General features: G+C 48.1%; 2 protein-coding genes across 5 annotated transcripts in view; one reads left to right on the top strand and one right to left on the bottom strand.

The window, feature by feature from the left end:
- Positions 1–3,175, top strand: part of LOC141153169 (histo-blood group ABO system transferase 1-like) — a 114,254-nt gene extending 111,079 nt beyond the window's left edge. Inside the window, exon 6 of one of the 3 annotated variants that reach the window (XM_073637867.1) lies at positions 1,921–3,175. In XM_073637867.1, coding sequence (XP_073493968.1) covers positions 1,921–2,605 — 685 coding nt within the window. In that variant the 3' untranslated portion in view covers positions 2,606–3,175. The remainder of the gene's footprint in view (positions 1–1,920) is intronic. The other 2 variants (XM_073637869.1, XM_073637866.1) reach the window with 2 other exon arrangements.
- A 2,193-nt stretch (positions 3,176–5,368) lies between these two features.
- Positions 5,369–17,939, bottom strand: FBXW2 (F-box and WD repeat domain containing 2). Of its 2 annotated transcripts, XM_073640854.1 has the most exons (8): positions 17,763–17,939; positions 15,934–16,436; positions 11,224–11,418; positions 9,474–9,607; positions 9,308–9,394; positions 8,541–8,710; positions 6,773–6,812; positions 6,416–6,599 (listed from the first exon to the last, which is right to left on the bottom strand). In XM_073640854.1, the coding sequence occupies exons 2-8, from the start codon at positions 16,421–16,423 to the stop codon at positions 6,582–6,584; spliced, it is 1,134 nt and encodes a 377-aa protein (XP_073496955.1). In that variant the 5' UTR covers positions 16,424–16,436; positions 17,763–17,939; the 3' UTR covers positions 6,416–6,581. The 2 variants fall into 2 exon arrangements, with proteins under 2 accessions (XP_073496954.1, XP_073496955.1); XM_073640853.1 differs by lacking the exons at positions 6,416–6,599; positions 6,773–6,812 and adding an exon at positions 5,369–6,118 and having other exon boundaries at positions 17,763–17,933.
- Between the last annotated feature and the right edge of the window lie 9,900 nt (positions 17,940–27,839).

Genomic DNA, 27,839 nt, shown 5'->3' with positions numbered 1-27,839 from the left:
GGTACGTGCACTACAATGTATATACGGGGAGTGGTACGTGCGCTACAATGTATAAAAGGGGAAAGGTACGTGCACTACAATGTATATACGGGGAAAGGTACGTGTGCTACAATGTATATACGGGGAGTGGTACATGCGCTACAATGTATAAACGGGGAAAGGTACGTGCACTACAATGTATATACGGGGAGAGGTACATGCACTACAATGTATGTAGGGGGAGTGGTACATGCACTACAATGTATATGGGGGAGTGGTACGTGCACTACATTGTATATACGGGGAGTGGTACGTGCACTACATTGTATATACGGGGAGTGGTACATGCACTACAGTGTATATACGGGGAGAGGTACATGCACTACAATGTATGTAGGGGGAGAGGTACATGCACTACAATGTATATACGGGGAGAGGTACATGCACTACAATGTATGTAGGGGGAGTGGTACATGCACTACAATGTATATACGGGGAGTGGTACGTGCGCTACAATGTATAAAAGGGGAAAGGTACGTGCACTACAATGTATATACGGGGAGAGGTACATGCACTACAATGTATATACGGGGAGAGGTACATGCACTACAATGTATGTAGGGGGAGTGGTACGTGCACTACATTGTATATACGGGGAGTGGTACGTGCACTACATTGTATATACGGGGAGTGGTACATGCACTACAATGTATATACGGGGAGTGATACGTGCACTACATTGTATATACGGGGAGTGGTACGTGCACTACATTGTATATACGGGGAGTGGTACGTGCGCTACAATGTATAAAAGGGGAAAGGTACGTGCACTACAATGTATATACGGGGAGAGGTACATGCACTACAATGTATATACGGGGAGAGGTACATGCACTACAATGTATGTAGGGGGAGTGGTACGTGCACTACATTGTATATACGGGGAGTGGTACGTGCACTACATTGTATATACGGGGAGTGGTACATGCACTACAATGTATATACGGGGAGTGGTACGTGCGCTACAATGTATATACGGGGAGTGGTACGTGTGCTACAATGTATATACGGGGAGTGGTACGTGCGCTACAATGTATATACGGGGAGAGGTACGTGCCCTACAATGTATATACGGGGAGTGGTACATGCACTACAATGTATATACGGGGAGAGGTACATGCACTACAATGTATATACGGGGAGTGGTACGTGTGCTACAATGTATATACGGGGAGAGGTACATGCACTACAATGTATATGCGGGGAGTGGTACGTGCACTACATTGTATATACGGGGAGTGGTACGTGCACTACATTGTATATACGGGGAATGGTACGTGCACTACATTGTATATACGGGGAATGGTACGTGCGCTACAATGTATATACGGGGAGAGGTACGTGTGCTACAATGTATATACGGGGAGAGGTACGTGTGCTACAATGTATATACGGGGAGTGGTACGTGTGCTACAATGTATATACGGGGAGTGGTACGTGCGCTACAATGTATATACGGGGAGTGGTACGTGCACTACAATGTATATACGGGGAGTGGTACGTGCACTACAATGTATATACGGGGAGAGGTACATGCACTACAATGTATATACGGGGAGTGGTACGTGCACTACAATGTATATACGGGGAGTGGTACGTGCGCTACAATGTATATACGGGGAGTGGTACGTGCACTACATTGTATATACGGGGAATGGTACGTGCGCTACAATGTATATACGGGGAGAGGTACGTGTGCTACAATGTATGAAGGGAGAGTGATACGTGTGCGACATTGTTTATACGGGGAGTGGTACGTGCGCTACATTGTACATACCATCTTTTCTTGCAGATATACCCTCTGATTTATGACTTCAGGTTAGGGCTCTGTAGCCCCTCAGTATAACACCCGTTTCCTGACGTTTTGTCTTTATCTTACAGATATACCGTCTTTGTCCCGACCTTTATAGAGACAGCTGAGAAGTATTTCATGGTGGGACATAAAGTGAATTACTACGTCTTTACAGACCGTGTTAGTGACATTCCCATCATGGAGCTGGCAGAGGGCAGACAGCTGCGGGTGCTGAGAGTGCCCTCTTACCAGAGGTGGCAGGACGTGTCCATGAGGCGCATGGAGATGCTGCGGGACTACTCCCACCAGCAGTTCAGGGGGCAGGTGGATTACCTGGTGTGTGTGGATGTGGACATGAGGTTCAGTGATGAGGTCGGGGTGGAGATCTTAAGTGACCTGTTTGGGACCCTACATCCGGGCATGTACGGGGCCACACGTGAACATTACACATATGAGCGGAACCCGCAGTCGGAGGCTTACATACCCTTGGATGAGGGAGACTTCTACTATGCTGGGGGCTATTTTGGGGGAAACATCGAAGAGATTTACAAACTGACCAATTTTTGCCACAACGCCATGATGGAGGACAAGGACAAGAACATTGAGGCTGTATGGCATGACGAGAGCTACCTGAACAAATACTTCCTTTACCACAAACCCACCAAGGTCCTCTCCCCCGAATATCTGTGGGACAACGGCTTTGGCACGCCCGCCTTCCTAAGGAGGAAGAGATTTCTAGCTGTGTGGAAAAACCATCATGAAATCCGGAACTGAGGAGAAGACCGATAAATCCAGTGGCTCCAGAAGAAAAGACCCAAACGCACAGCACCTTGTAAATAAGAAATGGCCAACCTCCCGGTCCTGGTTAATCAATTCCTCACCTTTTGTAAGATTTCTCCTTGTGTAAGAAAATTATTACATTCATTATTTACAACCAGAGGCTGGAAACCCATTCTAATACTGTTGTTACTATGTGTCGGCCTGAAGTCCATGACCGCAGTGAGATTTGTGCTGCAGCTGTGCTACATTGTAACAACCCCGCAGTATGGTAGAAGGCATCATTCCCATACACCCATGTCCACTCTGCAGATGTTCTGCTACATTGCACACTTTGTAATTTATGCTGTTTACATACAAAATCTCCTCCCTTAGCCTGTGGAGAACTGAGAATGGCACCACATGGGGCATCCGGCCTGGCGCAGCTCCTTTACATGACCCCTTAGACTGCACAGGAACAAGTATGGCCCCCAACACTGTAGATTGCTGGGTGTGGCCCCTCACCCAGTGAAGAACCAAGTACGGCCCCTAAAGCAACCGGGCTCGGCCCCTCATATGACCTCTCAGGCCTCTATCAAAATTGTAGCAAGCAGCCCAGTAAGTGACGCATCGCTGGAATCAGGCTCTCTGCCCTTATACACACACGTGGTCAAAATTGTTGGTACCCCTCGTTTAATTAAAGAAAAACACACAATGGTCACAGAAATAACTTGAATCTGACAAAAGTAATAATGAATTAAAAATCTATGAAAATGAACAAATGAAAGTTAGACATTGCTTTTCTGCTTCCACAGAATAAAAAAAAAAAAATAAACTCATGAAATAGGCCTGGACAGAAATGATGGTTCTTCTTAACTTAATATTTTGTTGAACCTTTTGAGGCAATCACTGCAATCAAACGATTCCTGTAACTGTCAATGAGACTTCTGCACCTCTTGATAGGCATTTTGGCCCACTCCTCATGAGCAAACTGCTCCAGTTGTCTCGTGGTTGAAGGTTGCCTTTTCCAGACGCCATGTTTCAGCTCTTTCCAAAGATGCTCAATAGGATTTAGGTCAGGGCTCATAGAAGCCACTTCAGAATAGTCCAATGTTTTCCTCTTAGCCATTCTTGGGTGTTTTTAGCTGTGTGTTTTGGGTCATTATCCTGTTGTAAGACCCATGACCTGTGACTGAGACCAAGCTTTCTGACACTGGGCAGCACATTTCTCTCTAGAATCCCTTGATAGTCTTGAGATTTCATTGTACCCTGCACAGATTCAAGACACCCTGTGCCAGATGCAGCAAAGCAGCCCCAGAACATAACAGAGCCTCCTCCATGTTTCACAGTAGGGACAGTGTTCTTTTCTTGATATGCTTCATTTTTCCATCTGTGAACATAGAGCTGATGTGCCTTGCCAAAAACTTCCATTTTTGTCTCATCTGTCCATAGGACATTCTCCCAGAAGCTTTGTGGCTTGTCAATATGTAGTTGGCAAATTCCAGTGGGTTTTTTTAGATTTTTTTTCCAACAATGGTGTTCTCTTTTGGTCGTCTCCCATGAAGTCCACTTTGGATCAAACAACGACGGATGGTGCGATCTGACACTGATGTTCCTTGAGCTTGAAGTTCACCTTTAATCTCTTTAGAAGTTATCCTGGGCTCTTTTGGTACCATTCGTATTATCCAACTCTTTGATTTGTCATCAATTTTCCTCCTGTGGCCACGTCCAGGGAGGTTGGATACAGTCCCATGAATCTTAAATTTCTGAATAATATGTGCAACTGTAGTCACAGGAACATCAAGCTGCTTGGAGATGGTCTTATAACCTTTACCTTTAACATGCTTGTCTATCATTTTCTTTCTAATCTCCTGAGACAACTCTTTCCTTTGCTTCCTCTGGTCCATGTTGGGTGTGGTACACACCATGTCACCAAACAGCACAGTGAGTATCTGTAGCCCTATATACAGGCCCACTGACTGATTACAAGATTGTAGACACCTGAGATGCTGATTAGTGGACACAAATTGATTTAACATGTCCCTTTTGTCACATTATTTTCAGGGGTACCATCATTTCTGTCCAGGCCTATTTCATGAGTTTAATTTTTTTTTAAATTCTGTGGAAGCAGGGCTGAAAAGCAATGTCTGACTTTCATTTGTCATTTTCATAGATTTTTAATTTATTATTACTTTTGTCAGATTCAAGTTATTTCTGTGACCATTGTGGGTTTTTCATTCATTAAACGAGGGGTACCAAAAATTTGGACGTGTGTATTATGCTTTTCACAGATTAGATAGCAAAAACCTACTGACAGATTCTCTTTAAGAACCCCGTCAATTGGTAGAATGCAGAACCCCAATTACCCAGCCACAAGACCATAATCAGGAGGAAACTAATAGGAAGGTGGTCGAGCCTGTCCCCTTACTCTATGTAAAATCTATGACTTGATTTACCCTCCTCCAGCCGGTCTTGTGGCTAGTGAGGGCCCAGGAGACTGAGAATGTAAAGAATAACATGGCCATGAGATATCCCACCCTTCCCCCGTGGAACACCGGTCACATGGCAGAAATTTATAGATATCCTTTCTTATAAAATTCCATATATACTCTTGATAATCTAATAATTCTGACATATATCGTGTGGAATCAGCGATGACAAGGCTTGTGGGGTTCACTGGCTGGTGTCTGAACATCCCAGAACATCTGATAATCCAGCCTGCCATACTGATGTAGGTAAAGCCAGAGGGACTAGTGAAGAAAGTGACGGTGGAGGCGTATATTCGGGGTACATAGAGCTTTTATTGCGCCGAGAGCAGCAGAGACTAGTGTGCATTCTGCTGTGTGCAGGTGACGGCCACTCGTCAGTCATCCAGTGCTCGCTGCACACCGATCCTCACTTTCCCGGTGGATCTCAGACTATCAGGTAAATTAGGACTATTTCTGTAGTAAAATAGATGTATAAAGACGACTCAGATCTGAAACGCACAAGAGCCAAAATGGTGGCTGCCCCTTCCCAGGGAATGAGACCGATGACAATGGAGAAATACCTAATGGTGTCCACTTATCATGCGGCCGAGAACCGGCCTGCCCACAAAGGGACTGAAAGAAGAAAGAAACCAAAGATGATTGTGCACTGCATGATGGGAAACTTTGGTTCATGCACGTTACGCTGTGACAGTGGTGGCTGATACATCAGTCCCAATATCCTGTGAAAACCATCAGGGCCCAAGTTCGCGGCCCTCAGCCGTTCTCCTTCCACAACACCAAATGGATACTGTGGTCAGGCATGCTGGTGGCAAACACCAGACCCCCATCATTGCTACCGTCCAGGCCGTCCAGCCATGACATCTCTCCAGCCAAAAAGCTGGAGCCTCTCTTAGACTTTCTGTACTCGGGGAGCGGCCAGCGGCTGATGACCTTCTCAGTCCGTAAGTCCATGATGTACAAGTGATGGTTGTCGAAAAGGAGAGCAAAAATGACCCCAAAACCAAGCAGAGAAAGGTGCGTGGAATCAGGAGTCTTAATAATTCTGAAAAGAGAAAGGAAAGAAGTGATAAAATACGTAATCACGAGAGGAAAAGGCGCCTGCAGCATCTCACCTTCACAGCAGGACCATGGTCAGGGGTCTATCGCCAGATCCAGCATTGTACTACAATGTAAGCACAGGCTCCCTGACCATCAGCTGCCTACAGAGGGTCCCGGCTGGTGGGACCACTACAGCAACAACTATCGAAAGCAAACACAGCCTTTACTGAGGCCCTGTACCTGTAATAACATGGCTGCATAGATATTACACAGAATATAATAAGCCTGACCATCATAATATACCTGTCCCGTGTCCTCTCCTCACTATTACTGCCGTGCTTGTATTCCGCTTGCTCTAGTCTTTCCATATACAGTCATAGCTGAAAGTGTTGGCACCCTTGAAACCGTTCCAGGAAAGTATTTCTCCCAGAAAATAATTGAAATTACACATGTTTCGTTACACACGTTTATTTCCTTTGTGGGTTCTGGAACAACACACAAAAAAAATAAAAAATAAAAGAGAAAAAAAAAAGGCAAATTGGACATAATTTCACACAAAACCCCAAAAATGGGCTGGACAAAATTAAATTGCTGCCACCTCTACAAAATTGTGGGTAAACAACTTTGTTTCAAGCATGTGATGCTTGTTCAGACTCACCTGTGGCAAGTAACAGGTGTGGGCAATATGAGAATCACACCTGAAATCAGATAAAAAGGGGAGAAGTTGACTCAATCTTTGTATTATGTGTCTGTGTGTGCCACACTAAGCATGGAGAACAGACAGAGAAGAGAACTGTCTGAGGACTTGAGAACCAAAATTATTGAAAAATATCAACAATCTCAAGGTTACAAGTCCATCTCCAGAGATCTTGATTTTCCTTTTTCCACAGTGCTCAACATAATCAAGAAGTTTACAACCCATGGCACTGTATCTAATCTCCCTGGATGTAGAAGGGAGAGAAAAATTGTTGAAAGGTTGCAACGCAGAATAGACCAGATAGTGGATGAGCAGTCCCAATCAAGTTACAAAGAAAATCAAGCTGTCCTGCAGGCTTAGGGTGCATCAGTGTCAGCGCAAACTATACATTGACATTTGAATGAAATGAAACGCTATGGCAGGAGGACCCCACTGCTGACACAGGGATATAAAAAGCTAGACCGCAGTTTGCCAAAATGTATGTGAGCAAGCCAAAATCTTTCTGGGAAAGTGATTTGTGGACAGATGAGATCAAGATAGAGCTTTTTTGTAAAGCACATCATTCTACTGTTTACTGAAAAGAGAATAAGGCTTACAAAGAAAAGAACACAGTACATACAGTCAAATATGGTGGAGGTTAAAAGATGTTTTGGGGTTGATTTGCTGCCTCTGGCACTGAGAGCATTAACTGGGCAAGGCATCATGAAATCTGAAGATTAACAAAGGATTTTGGGTTGCAATGTAGTACCTAGTGACAGAAAGCTGGGTTTGCGTCCTAGGTCATGGGTCTTCCAGCAGGACAATGAACCCAAACAGAAGCCCCCAGAAATGGTTGGAAACAAAGTGCTGGAGAGTTCTGAAGTGGCCAGCAATGAGTCTGGATCTACATCCCATTGAACACCTGTGGAGAAATCTTAAAATGCTGTTGGGAGAAGGCGCCTTCACATATGAGATCTTGAGCAGTTTGCAAAAGAAGAGTGGTCCAAAATTTCAGTCAAGGCGTGTAAGAAGCTCGTTGATGGTTATAGGAAGCGATTGATTGCAGTCATTTATTCCAAAGGGTGTGCCACCAAATATTAAGATGAGGGTGCCAACAATTTTGTCTGGGCCATTCTGGGGGTTTTGTTTGAAATTATGTCCAATTTGACTTTATTTCTCAGTTTTTTGTGTTGTTCCAATACACACAAAGGAAATAAACATGTGTAATTGCAATAATTTTCTGGAACAATTTCAAGGGTGCCAAAACCTTCAACCATGACTGTAATATGACCTGTCCATTGTATCTTCTCCTCAGTATTACTGTCGTGCTTGTATTCTGCTTGCTCTGGATATCCTATATAATATACCTATCCCTTGTGTCCTTTCCTCACAGTTAGGCCACAGCCCCACGATCAGTATTCGGTCAGTATTTTTTCTCAGGAGTGGGAGCCAAAACCAGGAGTGGGTGATAAGTACAGAATTGGTGACTTGTTTCTATTATACCCTTTTCTCTGATTGTTCCTCACCTGGTTTTGGTTCCCACTCCTGAGAAAAAATACTGACCAAATACTGATAGTGGGGATGTAGCCTTACTGTTGTGCTTGTATTTCGCTTGCTCTGGCTTTTCCATGGTCACATTTGTAAACTTCCTGCCATGTGACCACCACTCATAACAGACCCATTTGTCTTACTTTCTATTACCACCCAGAGTTAGCAGATCCGTGCCATTACACAGTCTGGGTGTACTTACCGCAGGATGTCATAACTGGCGAAGTCCCACTGGTACAGACCCAGGGCTGAGCTACAGACAATGTATCTGCCATCAAAGTGCAGACGCGGCTGAAGAGTTATACTCCGGTCATCCGACACGTACAGGGTCTTCAGACACTTGCAGTTTATCTCCCTGCCAATCGGCCAAATCTGCAACATGGGGAAAAAAAATCGTCCCAGTAATAATAGAATACATTATAAAGACCGGTGTAGGGCACTGATCACACAGTGCACAGGACTCACGTCGGTACTGGCGGGTGGAGTATGGCTCGGTCAGAGGCCGCCTCGTGTGGAGAGCCCCTGTGTGCTCCAGTGTATGAAGTGACGCCAGCGCCTGGCTCTGCGCCATTCTTACAATACACAACCATTATCTCCCGCCAATTGCTATAATTATCCAACATAACTCAGGAAAATCCTACCTGGTGTCCCCATGTCTGTCAGGGGCTCTCCACGTTCATTCTCATGTACATCCTGCCTCGTGTATGTGGGGACACCAATGTGAACAGCGCTCCCATGAGTGTACTGCGCCAGACTGGCATCACAGAGACAGTGGCTTCAGTAACGGGGGCGCAACGGCGAGGCCTCGGTGGAGGGGGGCTCACAGGCGAGGCCTCGGTGGAGGGTGGCTCACAGGCGAGGCATCAAGTGTTCCTGGAGTTCAGCACAGGAGGAAGAAATGCAAGACAGAGATACCCAGGAGGGTCACTGACCTCCACCGTCAGGACGGGGGTCTCCGGAGCCTATTACCTTGATCTCATACTTGTCAGCGCTCAGCAGGATGTAATCTCCAGGGCTGTGCATCAGCGACTTCACCACACATTTCTGTAGGACGACCTGTGACGACACGAGGTCACACATGTATATATTGTACTCCAGACACGGAACTACAACTCTCAGCATCTGCAGCACTTACCTTTGTTACCCACTCAGTATGGCCGGTGAGCGTATTCAAGCACGTTCCTGAGGACAAGGCCCAGATTTTCACAGTGTTGTCTGCTGAGCCGCTGACCAGGAGATCCAGCTCATCGCTATAATCCACACTAAAGACTGAAAAGCAGAAGAGCTGACAGCATGGCGACGGCGGCCTACTGACAGCACGGCGGCGGTGGCCTACTGACAGCACGGCGGCCTAATGACAGCACGGCGGTGGCGGCCTACTGACAGCACGGTGGCGGCCTACTGACAGCACGGTGGCAGGGCGAGGGCGGCCTACTGACCGCACGGCAGCCTACTGACAGCACGGCGGCAGGGCGAGGGCGGCCTACTGACAGCACGGAGGCAGGGCCAGGGCAGCCTACTGACAGCACGGCGAGGGCGGCCTACTGACAGCACAGCAGCAGGGCGGCCTACTGACAGCACAGCAGCAGGGCGGCCTACTGACAGCACAGCAGCAGGGCGGCCTACTGACAGCACGGCGGCCTACTGACGGCAGGGCGAGGGCGGCCTACTGACAGCACGGCGGCAGGGCTAGGGCGGCCTACTGACAGCACGGCGAGGGCGGCCTACTGACGGCAGGGCGAGGGCGGCCTACTGACGGCACGGCGGAAGGGCGAGGGCGGCCTACTGACGGCACGGCGGAAGGGCGAGGGCGGCCTACTGACGGCACGGCGGAAGGGCGAGGGCGGCCTACTGACGGCATGGCGGAAGAGCGAGGGCGGCCTACTGACGGCGAGGGCGGCCTACTGACAGCATGGCGGCAGGGCGAGGGCGGCTTACTGACACCACGGCGGCAGGGCGAGGGCGGCCTACTGCCAGCACGGCGGCAGGGCGAGGGCGGCCTACTGCCAGCACGGCGGCAGGGCGAGGGCGGCCTACTGCCAGCACGGCGGCAGGGTGAGGGCGGCCTACTGCCAGCACGGCGGCAGGGCGAGGGCGGCCTACTGCCAGCACGGCGGCAGGGCGAGGGCGGCCTACTGACGGCACAGCGGCAGGGCGAGGGCGGCCTACTGACGGCAGGGCGAGGGCGGCGGCGTACTGACGGCAGGGCGAGGGCGGCGTACTGACAGCACTGCGGCAGGGCAAGGGCGGCGTACTGACAGCACGGCGACAGGGCAAGGGCGGCGTACTGACAGCACGGCGACAGGGCAAGGGCGGCGCACTGACAGGAGAACGTCCTCCATCATCCTTAGGCCACGTTCACACATTCAGTATTTGGTCAGTATTTTACCTCAGTATTTGTAAGCTCAAACCAGGCGTGGGTGATAAATCCAGAAGTGGTGACGAGTTTCTATTATACTTTTCCTGATTGTTCCTCTCCTGGTTTTGGCTACAAATACTGATGTGTGAACGTGGTCTTACTCTCTGTGGGTGTTGGGCGGCTGGCTCTGTGCGGACGTCTATACCCTGTGAGCTCTGAGAACCGGGCTCTGATTCCTCATCTACAATGGGCTGTCTTCATTCCCATGACTCGTGCTGGTGATACACTGGCGCCTTGTTACACCGTCTACTCTAAGCTTACACCATTGGATATACAATGTTACAACAAATTTTGGCTCAGAATCACATAAAAAGTGTGAGCAAAGCAGGGATTGGCAGAAATGAGGGCACATTACGGTGCCTGTAGGTTGCCCCAGTTTATGGTGCAGGAGGATAGTCTGCAGGACAGAAGGGGAAAACAAGGAGTAAGGTTGACCCGCCACATTATATGCTCCTCTGTGATTTACCTGCTCCAGTGTGGCCCCGGAAGTGCTGTGTTCGGGCCCCTGAGCTCCAGTCCCAGCAGGCCACAGTGTTATCAAATGAGCCGGTTACCAGCTTCAGTTCATCAAATGTAACAGCAGCGCAGGTGTGAGTCTGGATGCCGTAGATGCACTGACCGGTGCTCACGTCCCACAGCTTCGCGGACAAGTCGTCAGAGCCTGCATGACAAGGAAACATGGCTGAAGAGCGGCACGTGGCTCAGCGGGCATATAAAAATGTATTAAAAGGAAGAATGTACACCCCTTCCCCACTGTGTGATGAGAGGTTCCCGAGGTGGATGGGCAGTGGCTGGATCAGACAAAACCGCACTTTTACTTTCTTAATTAGTGACCATCATTTTACTTTTTATTTCATAAATCCTTCGTACACAGGAAAAGAAGCAACTTTGTCTTAGATCTTATCTTGGAAATCCACTTCATTCTCCGCCTGGCCAATCACTCATGTTTAACATTCTCAATTTACGGGTAAAATCTGTATTCAATGAAGTGAGATTGGTACATTGTGGAGATGGCAGCTGCTGGCACGAGACTCTACGGTACATAGATGAATACACAGACTCTCAAGGGCAGCAGCCGCCACCTCCCATCTCAGGAAACCACCAACCTCACTTCACTGAATACAGATTGTACCCGGGAACGCACAATTTATAAAATAAATGATCAGTCCTGGTGGAGAACAAAGCGGGTTTCCCTGATCAGATATATGACAAAGTTGCTTCCTTTCATGTGTGCTGAGGATTTATGAAGTAAAACGATGGTCACTGATATTCAGGATTATTTATGTTCTGGACGGAGGACACTTATCTGAACCAGCGGTGGATGCCCCATTCAGCGCTTCCTAAGTCCCTAGAGATAAAAGCAATCCTCTACACTGAAGAAGGCCTAGTTTACACCGAAACGTTTGTGAAACCTTTTATGGATGTCATATTAAATTATCTTTGAATTTGCATCTATTTTGAGTATCAAGGTTTTGCTCCTTACTATCCTATTTAATGATACACACACCGCTCACACACACACACATCAGACACACACAGCGCTCACACACACACACATCAGACACACACAGCGCTCACACACACACATCAGACACACACAGCGCTCACACACACACATCAGACACACACAGCGCTCACACACACACACATCAGACACACACACCGCAGACACACACATCAGACACACACACATCAGACACACACACATCAGACACACACACATCAGACACACACACATCAGACACACACAATGCACACCAGACACACACAGCGCTCACACAAACAGTTCACACACACATCAGACACACACAGCGCTCACACACACATCAGACACACAGAGCGCTCACACACAGCGCTCACACACACACACACACACACATCAGACACACACAGCGCTCACACACACATCAGACACACACAGCGCTCACACACACATCAGACACACACAGCGCTCACACACACACACATCAGACACACACAGCGCTCACACACACATCAGACACACACACTGCTCACACACACACACACACATCAGACACACACACTGCTCACACACACACACATATCAGACACACACACCGCTCACACACACACACCAGACACACACACCACACAGGGCACGCATGTAAGACTAATGCAGCACACACACCACTCATTATCAGACACATGCAGCACACACTGCTCCCATCATATTTTAACCCCTTCCTGATATGGCCATTTTTCATTTTAGCCTTTTTGTTTTCTCTTCCCCCTTCTACAAAAGCTGTAACTTTTTTATTTTTCTAAATAAGAGTTCAGCGAGAGAGGCTCCATAGAAATAAAAGTTCCCATTTATTGGATGCAATTAAAGCTCCATCTAGTAGTTACATACACACCAAGATATCGCTGAACAGAACCTAGGCGTTTCAGCGTGTAGCCTTATTCTTATCTGTAGTTTCCTGTCCACATAGACATACAGTACAGACCAAAAGTTTGGACACACCTTCCCATTTAAAGATTTTTTTTCTGTATTTTCAAGACTATGAAAATTGTACATTCACACTAAAGGCATCAAAACTGTGAATTAACACATGTGGAATTATATACTTAACAAAAAAGTGTGAAACAACTGAAAATATGTCTTATATTCTAGGTTCTTCAAAGTAGCCACCTTTTGCTTTGATGACTGCTTTGCACACTCTTGGCATTCTCTTGATGAGCTTCAAGAGGTAGTCACCGGAAATGGTCTTCCAACAATCTTGAAGGAGTTCCCAGAGATGCTTAGCACTTGTTGGCCCTTTTGCCGTCACTCTGCGGTCCAGATCACCCCAAACCATCTCGATTGGGTTCAGGTCTGGTGACTGTGGAGGCCAGGTCATCTGGCGTAGCACCCCATCACTCTCCTTCTTGGTCAAATAGCCCTTACACAGCCTGGAGGTGTGTTTGGGGTCATTGTCCTGTTGAAAAATAAATGATGGTCCAACTAAACGCAAACCGGATGGAATAGCATGCCGCTGCAAGATGCTGTGGTAGCCATGTTGGTTCAGTATGCCTTCAATTTTGAATAAATCCCCAACAGTGTCACCAGCAAAGCTCCCCCACACCATCACACCTCCTCCTCCATGCTTCACGGTGGGAACCAGGCATGTAGAGTCCATCCGTTCACCTTTTCTGCGTCGCACAAAGACACGGTGGTTGGAACCAAAGATCTCAAATTTGGACTCATCAGACCAAAGCACAGATTTCCACAGGTCTAATGTCCATTCCTTGTGTTCTTTAGCCCAAACAAGTCTCTTCTGCTTGTTGCCTGTCCTTAGCAGTGGTTTCCTAGCAGCTATTTTACCATGAAGGCCTGCTGCACAAAGTCTCCTCTTAACAGTTGTTGTAGAGATGTGTCTGCTGCTAGAACTCTGTGTGGCATTGACCTGGTCTCTAATCTGAGCTGCTGTTAACCTGCGATTTCTGAGGCTGGTGACTCGGATAAACTTATCCTCAGAAGCAGAGGTGACTCTTGGTCTTCCTTTTCTGGGACGGTCCTCATGTGAGCCAGTTTCTTTGTAGCGCTTGATGGTTTTTGCAACTGCACTTGGGGACACTTTCAAAGTTTGCCCAATTTTTCGGACTGACTGACCTTCATTTCTTAAAGTAATGATGGCCACTCGTTTTTCTTGACTGCTTTTTTCTTGCCATAATACAAATTCTAACAGTCAATTCAGTAGGACTATCAGCTGTGTATCCACCTGACTTTTGCACAACACAACTGATGGTCCCAACCCCATTTATAAGGCAAGAAATCCCACTTTTTAAACCTGACAGGGCACACCTGTGAAATGAAAACCATTTCCGGTGACTACCTCTTGAAGCTCATCAAGAGAATGCCAAGAGTGTGCAAAGCAGTCATCAAAGCAAAAGGTGGCTACTTTGAAGAACCTAGAATATAAGACATATTTTCAGTTGTTTCACACTTTTTTGTTAAGTATATAATTCCACGTGTTAATTCATAGTTTTGATGCCTTCAGTGTGAATGTACAATTTTCATAGTCATGAAAATACAGAAAAATCTTTAAATGAGAAGGTGTGTCCAAACTTTTGGTCTGTACTGTATGAGGGCTTGTTTTTCTGCAGGACGCGTTGTACTTTTGAGTTACACCATTCAGTGTACAGGAAAATGGGAAAACATTCCATGTGCCGTTAAATTGAGAAAAAAATACAATTCAGACAGTGATTTTTGGGAATTGTTTGTACTGTGTACATTGTGTGCATACTCTACGGTGATACCAAACTGTTTGATTGTGCCTCCATTTTCTGAGACCATTACGTCTCATTTTGCCGGCGATGGTGCTGTGTGAGGGCTCGTCTTTTTGCAGGTGAGATGGCGCTTTTATCGATACCATTTTGGGATAGATGTGACATTTTGATCGATTCTTGCAGCATTTATTTTAATGTGCTGTGGCGACCAAAGAAACACAATTTTGGAATTTTTAATTTTTTTTTGTTTAAGGCGTTTACCGATTGGTTCATTAACTTTATATTTTGATGGATGGGATTTTAATGGACATGGTGATACCACGTGTGTATTATTTTTTTAAATATCTTTATTTTTAACAGGAAAAGGGGGCGAGAAACTTTTTTTTCACATTTATCTTTTTTTAAACTTTTTACTGTATTTTATTCCCCTCAGAGGACTTGAACCTGTGATGGTCTGATGGCTCGTGCTGTACACTGCAGTATCACAGTATTGCTGCATTTAATAAAAATCCCCATCTCCTTAGCAGCCCCATGCTGACAGGTACAGAGGCCTTCAACAGTCCGAGGGCAGGTGATGGTCTCATACCGGCGAGCTGGTAATGCCGCGACCAGAGATTGACAGCAGCACCTAACAGCTACAGGCCGGTCCTGGCTGTGTGTCACAGCCATTATCTGCCGGCTATGGGGCAGCTCACCCCATGAGCCATATATGCGGGTACTGTTGTATTTACTATAGTGATGTGCATATACGGGTACTGTTGTACTTGCTATAGTGATGTAAATATACATGGATACTGGTGTACTTACTACAGTGATTTGTATATACGTGGGAACTGTTGTATTTCATGCCTGATATGATCCTAGTCACTGATGTCTGGCCATGTGACGGTGCCGTCCGGACCTCTCCCTATTAGTGGCATGGCATTTATCCCCATAAGCCGCCACCCACCTGTACATAGGAGGCCGTCCTTATAATAAAGTGCATACACTCTGGCGCTGTGCCCGATGAGGGAGGCGGTCTGGAAGGCTTGGTGGTCGCGCAGCTGCTTCATCCGTAGCACAGCCTTCAGGTAGACCTTCTTCCAGTGCAGGGTGTCCTGCACAGACTCGTCGATCTGCCAGCCCAGGCTGCGGCACGCCCCCTGCCACACCTCAGTGCAGGCGCTGATCACCTTGTTCCACTGCTTGGACACCAGGCAGCAGGTGAGTAACGTCTGGGGGTCCAGCCATTTCAGCAGGTAGAAGCTGAGCTCCAGTGGGAGAAGCCTCAGGAAGTCTCGCTTCAGCAGGGTCTCCAGGTTATTGGACAGGTGACGCAGCTGCACGGCTCCGCTCAGGCCGATCAGGTGATCCAAGGTCTCATTTTTCTGCAGGTCTGTGAGTGCAAAGAATGATGCCGAAAGGTTCTCAAGCCATGACTCAAAATCTTTCTTCTCCATAAGGTTACAGAAGCTGAAAGGGAAAACAGAGCACATGCTAGAGAGTGGCCGTGACAGTACTGCCACCTGCTGGTACCCATCCTACAGGCCCATACCCTGAGGAAACATGCCAGCGCCTGGGTAAAAGTCCTCACCCCACCCCAAAGCGAAGACTGCTTGTAGCTGGACTCCTATTGTAGACTATGCACTTCAGCCAGGAAGAAAAAACACTGCAGGACAAAGAGCAAACATTCTCAGCAGTGCACACTATCCCCACCTGTCCAGTGAGGGGTCACACGGTGTCCTCAGCTCCGGGGTCAGTCTGACGGCTGTGTAAATCGGAGGGCAGTGCAGACTGGTGGCTGGCTCTCCCGACCCGAGCGTGACCGCTGCATAGAAATCTATGAGGCTGTACGGGCGGGAGAGGCGGCCAGTCCGTGCACTGCGCTCCAATCTCAGAGTCACTGAGGACGAGGTCTGCAGCCGCCCCCTCTCCCCACACGCCATCAGCCCCCATTGCACCTTAATCGTATCGGCACACGGATGACAGAGCTGCCATCTTCATGGCTTTTCCTTATGGACAGCTGTGTGACAACTGATTGGCCCATTACCGCTTTCTGGTGGCGGTGCAGCCCGTGTGAGGCCTCTGTGACCACGTTATGTCCTCATTGTCCAGTACACGGCTCCTCAGGGGCGGGATGCCACACTGAACACTCGTTTACACTGTCACAGACCCTCAGCTGTGTGGTCAGCACACGCCCCCCCCCCTCCCACACTGACAGCGAGCAGAGATCTTGTCCCTGCCTGAGGGAACAACCAATCACATTCTGCTGTGAAAATGAAAGCTGCGCTCTGATTGGCTGCTACAGGAGAGGCGGAGAATCCTCATAGAGCTGCCCACTCCTCTAAGAGGAGGTGAGGAGCTTCATATTCAGCACAGGGAAAGCTTTATTAACAAGAGACACCGACATTGCTGATAGGGCGATGGGCAGCTAAGAGCAGAACACTGGGGCACTTTCCAGAGACTCCATGAATAGGGGCATTCTCGGGGGGGACAGGGGGGATAGGCAGCCCCCAAGGACCTGGGGAGGCGCAGTGCAAGAGGAGGCCGCGTCCAGGGGACCTGTGGGGGCAGTTACATGGAATTCGGGAGGGGATGAGGGGGCAATTTGCAGGGGCAGGAAAGGGGGAGGAAGGGCAGATTCTGGGAGATCTGGGGGCGGTCAGCAGCAGGCAGACAAGGGAAACACGCAGACAGCACTGCCCCCTGGAGAGGGCGCTGCACGGAGCGTTACATCCCGCGGTCGGTGACGTCACTCCTGCGCCGGTATACTGCTCGGTACAGCGCTCCGGTATCTACCTCACAAGCCGCGGGCTCCTCTCCTCACAGCCGCCATACTGCCGGGGCGTGTCCTCACACGGCGCCCCGGCCCCTCAGCAGATCAGACACGATGAGCGAAACAAAACCAGAGCGCAGCAGCAGGAGAGAGCGTGATCGGCGATCAGCAGGCCGTGCCTGGCGGGAATCCCGCGAGAGCTGCGAGCGCCGCCATCTTTATTACAGGCACAAAAAAAGGGAAACTGACAGGAAATGAAGACTACGGCAGTCACAAAGCGAGGCCCCCACAGTGCTGACCGGACCCTGGCTGCTTCTAAACTGGAGTTGATCTTTTGAGGATCTCACCGGAGCCTCCAGTGCGGAGAGGACCGGAGCTGCTGGAGCGGGGTCCTCACTAATCATCTCCAGTGTAGACGGCTCAGCGCTGACAGGACAGTGTCCTCATACACAGGGCCGGCTCCAGGTTTTCGTGGGCCCCGGGGAAAGCGTATCAGTGGCCCCTTTAGCTCATACACGAATCATGATGCACAGATACCGCAGAGAAATATATATATATATATATAGTACAATACAAAGATTTCACTTACTGAGTGCTATCTATTGTGAATTCTACAATAGCTCTAAAACCGGCGAATCCTCACAGCTCACAGTGCAGACCGGACAGTATAGTCCTCCATACAGTATTATGGGCCCACATAGTCCTCAATACAGGATAATGGCCCTACATAGTTCTCCATACAGAATAATGGGGCCCACATAGTCCTCCATGCAGAATAATGGCCCTACATAGTTCTCCATACAGTATTATGACCACCACATAGTGCTCCATACAGTATAATGGGCCCCACATAGTCCTCCATACAGTATAATGGGCCCCATATAGTCCTCCATACTGAATAATGGCCCCCACATAGTCCTCCATACAATATTATGGCCCCACATAGTCCTCCATACAGAATAATGGCCCCACATAGTGCTCCATACAGTATAATGGCCACCACATAATCATCCATACAATATCATGGGCCCCACATAGTCCTCCATACAGAATAATAGGCCCCACATAGTCCTACATAAACTATAATGGCTCCCACATAGTCCTCCATACAGAATAATGGGCCATACATAGTCCTTTATACAGTATAATGGGCCCACATAGTCCTCCATACAGTATAATGGCCCCACATAGTCCTCAATGCAGTATAATGGCCTCGCATAGTCATCAATGCAGTATAATGGCCTCGCATAGTCCTCCATACAGTATAATGGGCTCACATAGTCCTCCATACAGTATAATGGGCTCACATAGTCCTCCATACAGTATAATGGGCCCCACACAGTGCTCCATACAGTATAATGGGCCCCACATAGTCCTCCATACAGTATAATGGTCCCCACATAGTCCTCCATACAGTATTATGGGCCCCACATAGTCCTCCATAGAGAATAATTGGCCCCACATAGTCCTCCATACAGAATAATGGCCCCACATAGTGCTCCATACACTATTATGACCACCACATAGTCCTCCATACAGAATAATGGGCCCCACATAGTCCTCCATACAGAATAATGGCCCCACATAGTCCTCCATAAAGTATAATGGCCCCCGCATAGTCCTCCATACAGTATTATGGGCCCCACATAGTCCTCCATACAGAATAATGGGCCCCACATAGTCCACCATACAGAATAATGGCCCCACAGTGTCCTCTATACAGAACAATGGGCCCCACATAGTACTCTATACAGTATAATGGGCCCCACATAGTCCACCATACAGAATAATGGCCCCACATAGTCCACCATACAGAATAATGGCCCCACAGTGTCCTCTATACAGAACAATGGGCCCCACATAGTACTCTATGCAGTATAATGGGCCCCACATAGTCCACCATACAGAATAATGGCCCCACATAGTCCACCATACAGAATAATGGCCCTACAGTGTCCTCTATACAGAACAATGGGCCCCACATAGTACTCTATACAGTATTATGGGCCCACATAGTCCTCAATACAGAATAATGGGCCCCACATAGTACTCTATACAGTATAATGGATACCACATACAGGTGCATCTCACTAAATTAGAATATCATCAAAAAAATAATTTATTTCAGTTCTTCAATACAAAAAGTGAAACTCATATATTATATAGAGTCATTACAAACAGACTGATCTATTTCAAGTGTTTATTTCTGTTAATGTTGATGATTATGGCTTACAGCCAATGAAAACACTTTTCTATCCCCGTTACAAAATGGAGCGGCTGTTTGGATGCCCGACCACTACTCTGTTCATTCTCAATGGGGCTGCTGGAAAAAGAGCACTCTGCAGCCCCATAGACCAAGATCGGAGCTCAGACTGAGCATGTGCACTTCTGCTCAATTCTAAGGGCTCACTCACACTGGCGTATAAATTATCGGTCCCATTCTCATCCAGGAGAGTGGGACGATTTTCTCTCACTTGTCATCTGTGTTCTGTCAGTATACAATCTGTTTTTTTTCACTCAACAGCTATTAATCTTTACTGTTTCCCATCTTACAGAATTGTAATGTATCCATAAAAATTCGATGCCATACTGATGGTCCATATGGCATCTGATTTTTTTCTCACACCCATCAGATCTGCATGGCCTCATTATAACATTGGTCTGAGTGCAATCTGATTTTTTTTATCGAATTGCACTCATCAGAGTTATATGTCAGTGTGAGTGTACCCTTAGGCCACGGCCCCACTATCAGTATTTGGTCAGTCTTTTTCACTGGAGTGGGAGACAAAACCAGGTGAGGAACAATCAGAGAAAAGGTATAATAGAAACAAGTCACCAATTCTGCATTTATCACCCACTCCTGGTTTTGGCTCCCACTCCTGAGAAAAAATACTGACCAAATAGTGATAGTGGGACTGTGGCCTTACAGAGATAAAAGTGCCCCATTCTGCTGAACAGTGCAGGTCCCAGGTGTCCTGTGAATAGGTGATAAAGGGATTGTCTGATAAAAACAAGTTCTCTCTATTCATGCATGGAAGCGTCGTTATAAGATACAGATTTCCCATATAGTGAGATATTAGTATTATGTATACAAGGGGTGGCCAATTTATTTTCTCGTGGGGCCACATGAGAGACTGTGACGGTTGTGGAGGATGAACCAGTAGGCTGAAATTAATTCTGCTCAATATTAATATAATTATTACTATTTTATATTATTTGTATCACTTAATACTGAGCAGAATTGATTCCGCTGATTCGCTGCAACATGTATAGGGCTTATTGTAATTTGTATCCTTACTTGTAGCAGCGAATCAGCACCATATAATTCACATTTAGAAAATGTATAAATCATTTGCTCCCGTTATTCAGCCATTGTACCTTGATAAACAGCTCCCCCCATTCACAATATTATGACCCCACAGCAATCCCACACACAGTATGATGACCCCACAGCCCTCCCACACACAGTATGATGACCCCACAGCCCTCCCACACACAGTATGATGACCTCACAGCTCTCCCACACACAGTATGATGACCCCAAAGCCTTCCCACACACAGTATGATGACCTAACAGCCCTCCCACACACAGTACGAAGCCCCACAGCTCCCCAACATAATTTGATTGCCCCACACAGACAGTATGATGGCCACACAGTATGTGGATCTCACAGCCCCCCACACATTGTTGATGGTCATCACAGCCCCCCCCCAACAGATGGTAATGATGCTCCTCACAGTGCTCCCCATACATGTATGACAATCCTCACAGCCAGTAACACAAGGTATAATGGTTCTCACAGGCCTCTATATACAGTATGATCCACACAATACCCCAAACAGTATTATAGTCACCACAGCTCCCCTATATAGTATGAGACCCCACACATAGCCCCTTATATATAAAGTATGAGCCCCATATATACTGAAGAGACCTTACACATTCACACATAAAAAAATACTCACCTTGCTTCCATCCCCCTGGCGCTCTGCTCCTGTCTTTCCTGTGTGCACTGACCCTCTGCACAGCAGACGCGATGTAGTGACATCATCACATCTGCTCACAGTTGCTTGCACCGAGTAGTGGGAGGAGCCAGCGGCTCCCTTCTCCAATATATTCATGGCGTCAGGGCTGCCTCCTCCACTATATATTAGTATGCTAGTAGGGTCGCCAACTTGACTTTTTATTTTTTTCTGGACAGCTTATCAAAAAATCAGACAGGCAAAAAATTTTATGGACACATTGAAAAATCATAATCTTTGACTGTAAATGATACATATTTACAGCCCATAATTCTGATATGAAGACAAGAGCTGCATTCACTGTAAGATACTAAGAATTATAGTCAAAATTATCTGCATAAGCTTCTTCTAAAAATAATAATTAATCACGGACACCTTAATTTTTTTATGGACAGAGAAAAAAATTGCCATATTTTTATAGACTGTCGTGGAATTTTTGGACAAGGGGCCATCTGCGCTGAACAGGCTACGATGCAGTGATGAGAAGCAGTCCTCCCTCTGCAGTCAGTGATCAGTCTGTACAGTACAGAGCACACTAGGATGCAGGGATGATGAGTAGTCCTCCCTCTGCAGTCAGTGATCAGCCTGTACACTACAGAGCACACTAGGATGCAGTGATGAGGAGCAGTCCTCCCTCTGCAGTCAGTGATCAGTCTGTACAGTACAGAGCACACTAGGATGCAGTGATGAGGAGGAGCAGTCCTCCCTCTGCAGTAAGTGATCAACCTGTACAGCAAAAACCACACTAGGATGCAGTGATGAGGAGCAGTCCTCCCTCTGCAGTCAATGATCAGCTTGTACAGTACAGAGCACACTAGGATGCAGTGATGAGGAGCAGTCCTCCCTCTCCAGTCAGTGATCACCCTGTACAGTACAGAGTACACTAGGATGCAGTGATGAGGAGCAGTCCTCCCTCAGCAGTCAGTGATCAGTCTGTACAGTAAAGAGTACACTAGGATGCAGTGATGAGGAGCAGTCCTCCCTCTGCAGTCAGTGATCAGTCTGTACAGTACAGAGTACACTAGGATGCAGTGATGAGGAGCAGTCCTCCCTCTGCAGTCAGTGATCAGTCTGTACAGTGCAGAGTACACTAGGATGCAGTGATGAGGAGCAGTCCTACCTCTGCAGTCAGCGATCAGCCTGTACAGTACAGAGCACACTAGGATGCAGTGATGAGGAGCAGTCCTCCCTCTGCAGTCAGTGACCAGTCTGTGCAGTAAAGAGTACAGTAGGATGCAGTGATGAGGAGCAGTCCTCCCTCTGCAGTCAGTGATCAGCCTGTACAGCACAAAGCACACTAGGATGCAGTGATGAGGAGCAGTCCTCTCTGCAGTCAGTGATCAGCCTGTACAGTACAGAGCACACTAGGATGCAGTGACGAGGAGCAGTCCTCCCTCTGCAGTCAGTGATCAGCCGGTACAGTACAGAGTACACTAGGATGCAGTGATGAGGAGCAGTCCTCCCTCTGCAGTCAGTGATCAGTCTGTACAGTACAGAGCACACTAGGATGCAGTGATGAGGAGCAGTCCTCCCTCTGCAGTCAGTGATCAGCCTGTACAGTACAGAGCACACTAGGATGCAGTGATGAGGAGCAATCCTCCCTCTGCAGTCAGTGATCAGCCGGTACAGTACAGAGTACACTAGGATGCAGTGACGAGGAGCAGTCCTCCCTCTGCAGTCAGTGATCAGCCTGTACAGTACAGAGTACACTAGGATGCAGTTTTGAGGAGCAGTCCTCCCTCTGCAGTCAGTGATCAGTCTGTACAGTACAGAGTACACTAAGATGCAGTGATGAGGAGCAGTCCTCCCTCTGCAGTCAGTGATCAGTCTGTACAGTACAGAGCACACTAGGATGCAGTGATGAGGAGCAGTCCTCCCTCTGCAGTCATTGATCAGCCTGTACAGTACAGAGCACACTAGAATGCAGTGATGAGGAGCAGTCCTCCCTCTGTTGTCAGTGATCAGTCTGTACAGTACAGAGCACACTAGGATGCAGTGATGAGGAGCAGTCCTCCCTCTGCAGTCAGTGATCAGTCTTTGCAGTACAGAGCACACTAGGATGCAGTGATGATGAGCAGTCCTCCCTCTGCAGTCAGTGACCAGTCTGTGCAGTACAAAGTACAGTTGGATGCAGTGATGAGGAGCAGTCCTCCCTCTGCAGTCAGTGATCAGCCTGTACAGCACAAAGCACACTAGGATGCAGTGATGAGGAGCAGTCCTCCCTCTGCAGTCAGTGATCAGTCTGTACAGTATAGAGCACACTAGGATGCAATGATGAGGAGCAGTCCTCCCTCTGCAGTCAGTGATCAGTCTGTACAGCACAAAGCACACTGGGATGCAGTGATGATGAGCAGTCCTCCCTCTGCAGTCAGTGATCAGCCTGTATAGTACAGAGTACACTAGTATGCAGTGATGATGAGGAGCAGTCCTCCCTCTGCAGTCAGTGTTAAGCCTGTACAGTACTGAGCACACTAGGATACAGGGATGAGGAACAGTCCTCCCTCTGCAGTCAGTGATCAGCCTGTACGGTACAGAGCACACTAGGATGCAGTGATGATGATGAGCAGTCCTCCCTCTGCAGTCAGTGATCAGTCTGTATAGTACGGAGCACACTAGGATGCAGTGATGAGGAGCAGTCCTCCCTCTGCAGTCAATGATCAGCTTGTAGAGTACAGAGCACACTAGGATGCAGTGATGAGGAGCAGTCCTCCCTCTCCAGTCAGTGATCACCCTGTACAGTACAGAGTACACTAGGATGCAGTGATGAGCAGCAGTCCTCCCTCTGCAGTCAGTGATCAGCCTGTACAGTACAGAGCACACTAGGATGCATAGATGATGAGCAGTCCTCCCTCTGCAGTCAGTGATCAGCCTGTACAGTACAGAGTACACTAGGATGCAGTGATGATGAGGAGCAGTCCTCCCCCTGCAGTCAGTGATCAGCCTGTACAGTACAGAGCACCCTAGGATGCAGTGGTGATGAGGAGCAGTCCTCCCTCTGCAGTCAGTGATCATCCTGTAAAGTGCAGAGCACACTAGAATGCAGTGATGATGAGGAGCAGTCCTTCCTCTGCAGTCAGTGATCAGTCTGTGCAGTACAGAGTACAGTAGGATGCAGTGATGAGTTGCAGACCTCCCTCTGCAGTCAGTGATCAGCCTGTACAGCACAAAGCACACTAGGATGCAGTGATGAGGAGCAGTCCTCCCTCTGCAGTCAGCGATCAGTCTGTACAGTACAGAGTACACTATGATGCAGTGATGATGAGCACTCCTCCCTCTGCAGTCAGTGATCAGCATGTACAGCACAAAGCACACTAGGATTCAGTGATGATGAGCAGTCCTCCCTCTGCAGTCAGTGATCAGTCTGTACAGTACAGAGCACACTAGGATGCAGTGATGAGGAGCAGTCCTCCATCTGCAGTCAGTGATCAGTCTGTACTGTACAGAGCACACTAGGATGCAGTGATGAGGAGCAGTCCTCCCTCTGCAGTCAGTGATCAGCCTGTACAGTACAGAGCACACTAGGATGCATAGATGATGAGCAGTCCTCCCTCTGCAGTCAGTGATCAGCCTGTACAGTACAGAGCACACTAGGATGCAGTGGTGATGAGGAGCAGTCCTCCCTCTGTAGTCAGTGATCATCCTGTAAAGTGCAGAGCACACTAGAATGCAGTGATGATGAGGAGCAGTCCTTCCTCTGCAGTCAGTGTTCAGTCTGTGCAGTACAGAGTACAGTAGGATGCAGTGATGAGTTGCAGACCTCCCTCTGCAGTCAGTGATCAGCCTGTACAGCACAAAGCACACTAGGATGTAGTGATGAGGAGCAGTCCTCCCTCTGCAGTCAGCGATCAGTCTGTACAGTACAGAGTACACTAGGATGCAGTGATGATGAGCAGTCCTCCCTCTGCAGTCAGTGATCAGCATGTACAGCACAAAGCACACTAGGATTCAGTGATGATGAGCAGTCCTCCCTCTGCAGTCAGTGATCAGTCTGTACAGTACAGAGCACACTAGGATGCAGTGATGAGGAGCAGTCCTCCATCTGCAGTCAGTGATCAGTCTGTACTGTACAGAGTACACTAGGATGCAGTGATGATGAGGAGCAGTCCTCCCTCTGCAGTCAGTGATCAGCCTGTACAGTACAGAGTACACTAGGATGCAGTGATGATGAGGAGCAGTCCTCCATCTGCAGTCAGTGATCAGTCTATACAGTACAGAGCACACTAGGATGCAGTGATGAGTTGCAGACCTCCCTCTGCAGTCAGTGATCAGCCTGTACAGCACAAAGCACACTAGGATGCAGTGATGAGGAGCAGTCCTCCCTCTGCAGTCAGCGATCAGTCTGTACAGTACAGAGTACACTATGATGCAGTGATGATGAGCAGTCCTTCCTCTGCAGTCAGTGATCAGCATGTACAGCACAAAGCACACTAGGATTCAGTGATGATGAGCAGTCCTCCCTCTGCAGTCAGTGATCAGTCTGTACAGTACAGAGCACACTAGGATGCAGTGATGAGGAGCAGTCCTCCATCTGCAGTCAGTGATCAGTCTGTACTGTACAGAGCACACTAGGATGCAGTGATGAGGAGCAGTCCTCCCTCTGCAGTCAGTGATCAGCCTGTACAGTACAGAGCACACTAGGATGCATAGATGATGAGCAGTCCTCCCTCTGCAGTCAGTGATCAGCCTGTACAGTACAGAGTACACTAGGATGCAGTGATGATGAGGAGCAGTCCTCCCCCTGCAGTCAGTGATCAGCCTGTACAGTACAGAGCACACTAGGATGCAGTGGTGATGAGGAGCAGTCCTCCCTCTGCAGTCAGTGATCATCCTGTAAAGTGCAGAGCACACTAGAATGCAGTGATGATGAGGAGCAGTCCTTCCTCTGCAGTCAGTGATCAGTCTGTGCAGTACAGAGTACAGTAGGATGCAGTGATGAGTTACAGACCTCCCTCTGCAGTCAGTGATCAGCCTGTACAGCACAAAGCACACTAGGATGCAGTGATGAGGAGCAGTCCTCCCTCTGCAGTCAGCGATCAGTCTGTACAGTACAGAGTACACTAGGATGCAGTGATGATGAGCAGTCCTCCCTCTGCAGTCAGTGATCAGCATGTACAGGACAAAGCACACTAGGATTCAGTGATGATGAGCAGTCCTCCCTCTGCAGTCAGTGATCAGTCTGTACAGTACAGAGCACACTAGGATGCAGTGATGAGGAGCAGTCCTCCATCTGCAGTCAGTGATCAGTCTGTACTGTACAGAGTACACTAGGATGCAGTGATGATGAGGAGCAGTCCTCCCTCTGCAGTCAGTGATCAGCCTGTACAGTACAGAGTACACTAGGATGCAGTGATGATGAGGAGCAGTCCTCCATCTGCAGTCAGTGATCAGTCTATACAGTACAGAGCACACTAGGATGCAGTGATGAGGAGCAGTCCTCCCTCTGCAGTCAGTGATCAGTCTGTACAGTACAGAGCAAACTAGGATGCAGTGATGAGGAGCAGTCCTCCCTCTGCAGTCAGTGATCAGCCGGTACAGTACAGAGTACACTAGGATGCAGTGATGATGAGCAGTCCTCCCTCTGCAGTCAGTGATCAGTCTGTAAAGTACAGAGTACACTAGGATGCAGTGATGATGAGGAGCAGTCCTCCCTCTGCAGTCAGTGATCAGTCTGTACAGTACAGAGTACACTAGGATGCAGTGATGAGGAGCAGTCCTCCCTCTGCAGTCAGTGATCAGCCTGTACAGTACAGAGCACACTAGGATGCAATGATGAGGAGCAGTCCTCCCTCTGCAGTCAGTGATCAGTCTGTACAGTACAGAGCACACTAGGATGCAGTGATGATTAGGAGCAGTCCTCCCTCTGCAGTCAGTGATCAGTCTGTACAGTACAGAGCACACTAGGATGCAGTGATGAGGAGCAGTCCTCCCTCTGCAGTCAGTGACCAGTCTGTGCAGTACAGAGTACAGTTGGATGCAGTGACGAGGAGCAGTCCTCCCTCTGCAGTCAGTGATCAGCCTGTACAGCACAAAGCACACTAGGATGCAGTGATGAGGAGCAGTCCTCCCTCTGCAGTCAG

This window comes from Phyllobates terribilis, unplaced genomic scaffold (assembly GCF_046119375.1).
Source record: "Phyllobates terribilis strain yellow unplaced genomic scaffold, ASM4611937v1 Scaffold_7__3_contigs__length_470593459, whole genome shotgun sequence".
NCBI classification, from domain to species: domain Eukaryota; kingdom Metazoa; phylum Chordata; class Amphibia; order Anura; family Dendrobatidae; genus Phyllobates; species Phyllobates terribilis.
The sequence above is the reverse complement of the archived record's forward strand: the minus strand, read 5'-3'. Positions and strand labels throughout refer to the sequence as shown.

What these genes read in the sequence shown, in the direction of transcription:
- FBXW2 (XM_073640853.1), bottom strand. Translation starts at nt 16,423, where the DNA reads ATGGAGAAGAAAGATTTTGAGTCATGGCTTGAGAACCTTTCGGCATCA. An exon ending in ATACTGAGTGGGTAACAAAG is followed by an intron (nt 9,395 to 9,473) that starts GTAAGTGCTGCA and finishes GTGTCGTCACAG; the next exon opens with GTCGTCCTACAGAAATGTGT. An exon ending in CTGACAAGTATGAGATCAAG is followed by an intron (nt 8,711 to 9,307) that starts GTAATAGGCTCC and finishes CCCATGTTGCAG; the next exon opens with ATTTGGCCGATTGGCAGGGA.